The sequence below is a fragment of the Dendrobium catenatum genome, unplaced genomic scaffold (genome assembly GCF_001605985.2).
Source record: "Dendrobium catenatum unplaced genomic scaffold, ASM160598v2 fragScaff_scaffold_716, whole genome shotgun sequence".
Lineage (NCBI taxonomy): Eukaryota > Viridiplantae > Streptophyta > Magnoliopsida > Asparagales > Orchidaceae > Dendrobium > Dendrobium catenatum.
This window is the reverse complement of record NW_021319178.1, coordinates 22,234,639-22,237,189: the sequence shown is the minus strand read 5'-3', so window position 1 is coordinate 22,237,189 and position 2,551 is coordinate 22,234,639. Positions and strand designations below refer to the sequence as shown.

At 38.5% G+C, this 2,551-nt stretch overlaps 1 protein-coding gene across 3 annotated transcripts in view; it reads left to right on the top strand.

Moving 5' to 3' along the window:
* The first annotated feature begins 722 nt into the window (after positions 1-722).
* The window catches only part of LOC110101077 (protein decapping 5), a 56,635-nt gene continuing 54,806 nt past the window's right edge, over positions 723-2,551 (top strand). For all 3 annotated transcript variants that reach the window (XM_028696189.1, XM_028696188.1, XM_028696187.1), the window contains exons 1-2: positions 723-801; positions 869-1,822. In XM_028696189.1, coding sequence (XP_028552022.1) covers positions 775-801; positions 869-1,822 — 981 coding nt within the window. In that variant the 5' untranslated portion in view covers positions 723-774. The remainder of the gene's footprint in view (positions 802-868; positions 1,823-2,551) is intronic.

The following is a 2,551-nucleotide window of genomic DNA, read 5'->3' as shown; positions in this document are numbered from 1 at the left end:
AAAGACTGAAAACTAATAAATTTTTTGAATCGTCTAAGATCTAGTTTAAAATTCTAAGTTTCAATTCCGTGCATTTAGATTCCAACAAAAAACAAGTCTTAATTTTCAATGTCCAGATTATGCCAACCATGGCCAAAACCAGACATGGCTACAAGAGAAAACTGGCAATCATACTTTAATAAGGAACTTCATAGAAGCACATGAATCGGTCCAATTCGTGTTGTGTGAATTGTGTGTCCTTTAGATGGGGAGATATGCATATCTTTTTCTTACAGATATCCTTGTACAAGGGGTGAAGTTGTATGTAATGAAAATGAAAATTGGATGTCGTAGTTGATGAAATAACAAATCTAAAGATTGGTTGCTAATATTTCCATATTTTGTTGCTGATTGGATTTCTATTCACACTGCACTTACAAAACAAACTGAATTTAATACAAAAATACTTTACCAATTGAAGCGTGAATTTAATAAAAAAATATTTTACCAATTGAAGAGTGGGCCTAATGGTATTGTCATTTTGTATCAATTCTCTTACTCGAGATATGTTCTTTTCACTGTTTTACCTGAGCTGTTCTTGGATTGAGCGTGTGGTGCAGACATGTGCCTTCTAAAAGGCATATTCAGTTTAGGCATTTCCATGTAATGTAAAGTTCTACAATTGTCGCATGAGAGTGTTCATAATTTTTTATTTTTATGTATTCTGATTTATGAAGATTGGACATTTACCAGGATTTACAGGTCAAGGCTTCACCCCTTGCTCAAACTGCAACTATGCATAATGATCCTGCCATTATCCAGGTACTATAATGTTGGATTTCATGGAACTTAAGTAAGTTTAGTAATTATTGACATGTATTTCATGCAGTCGCACTATCATCATCCTCCAACTGCATCTCCAAGCTTGCCTGCAAACCTTCCTTCTCTTGGAAGTGGAACTGCACCCGAGCTTTCCTCCAACACTGCTCAGATCCTTCAGCAGCCTACCTTTCAGGGCAACTTCCCCACATATCAAACCATTGGAAGCTTCAGTTCTTGGGGTACCACTCCATCTCCAGCACCGGCAAATGTTTCTGGTCTTGGTTTGCCAATGTATTGGCATGGATATTACGCGCCCTCAGGAGGTCTTCCTCATCTGCAGCAACCTCCTTTAATCAGGCCAGCCCCTGGACTGACAATGCCTCCCATGCAGCAGGCTTTGCAATTTCAGGGCATGAATGTCCCTTTATCTTCTGGGACTCCAAATTTTACAGAATTTCCTTCTTTATTTCCATCTGTCAGCAGCAACCATAGTTTGGGCCCTACTCTTACATCAACTGTGCCTCCCAGCCAAGCCACTTCATTAATCCCTGAGATGGCTTCAAGTTTAGTTTCAAATAAAATTCCTATAAATTACCTTCCTACACCAATTCAAAGTGGAAAAATTCCTCTAGCATCCTCTTTAACCCCAAGCATGGAGACAAGTGCACCTTTGGCACAAAATTTTCTGAATGCTGTCAGTAATAAGATTGGTTCTACTATTTCCGTGGCTAACCTGACTGAAATGGGGCCTAAACCACCTACTGTTGGCTCATCTTGTTCAAACCTAGCAGAAACATTAGCTACTTTTGTGACTCCAGATCATCTCATGCAGCTTACCTCCTCTATGCTTCCGTCCTCAGAATCACTAGAAAAGAGCACTAACACAACGGAAATTAAGCCACCAAAAGATAAAACAAAACTTCCTATATCTGAACGATCGGTACCTGAACTCGAAGCCAAGACAACGGTGGCAGCTGTGGTAAAGGAACCACTATTGCCACTACCTACACGTTATCACAAGGTGTAACTCATTCCTCTTGTAAAATTTTAAACAATTTATAAATTGACATGTGTTCATAGATTTATTAGCTTAACATGTGTGCACATTTAAACGCTCTCATACATGCAAACTCACATACACATGTAAATATGCTGATAATATTTGACGTTCTTTCATTACACGGCATTGCTATTTGTCATTTATAATTTAATGGCATAACTTTGATATTGCAGTTAAGTTTTAGTAACAATTATATTCATTAACCTGATTTCCTCCCTCAGAAATCTTGAGAGTGCCTAGTATTCTGCTGCTAGGCTCATGAAATGTGTGCGCTTGATATTGATTCAACTAGTAGCCTATTATTAATAACCGGGAAATTATAACTGTTTTGTGATCTTGAAATCATCAACTATAGGATTATGTTGTTTTGATTGTACTCCCCTATTTATTGGTATTTTATACTGCTATTAGTAGCAGTAGTGCCTGTGGGCTCCAAAAATTTGCGCTTCGGCCTCTCCACAACCCCTTTCTTTTTGTGTGGGCAAGGAAAACTTTAACGAGTAAGTTCCGAGGAAAATTTTCAGAAAGTAGATTGGGTTTTAGATAAGACATTGCCTAGAGATTTCTCCCTCATTTTACGAGGACTTTATGATATGAGTTCACGTTTCCTATAGGTGTAATCCCCTATATAGTTAATTACCCCAGCGACTGGCTCAATTTTACAAGAGGCGGACTTGGGGGAGGGGGGGG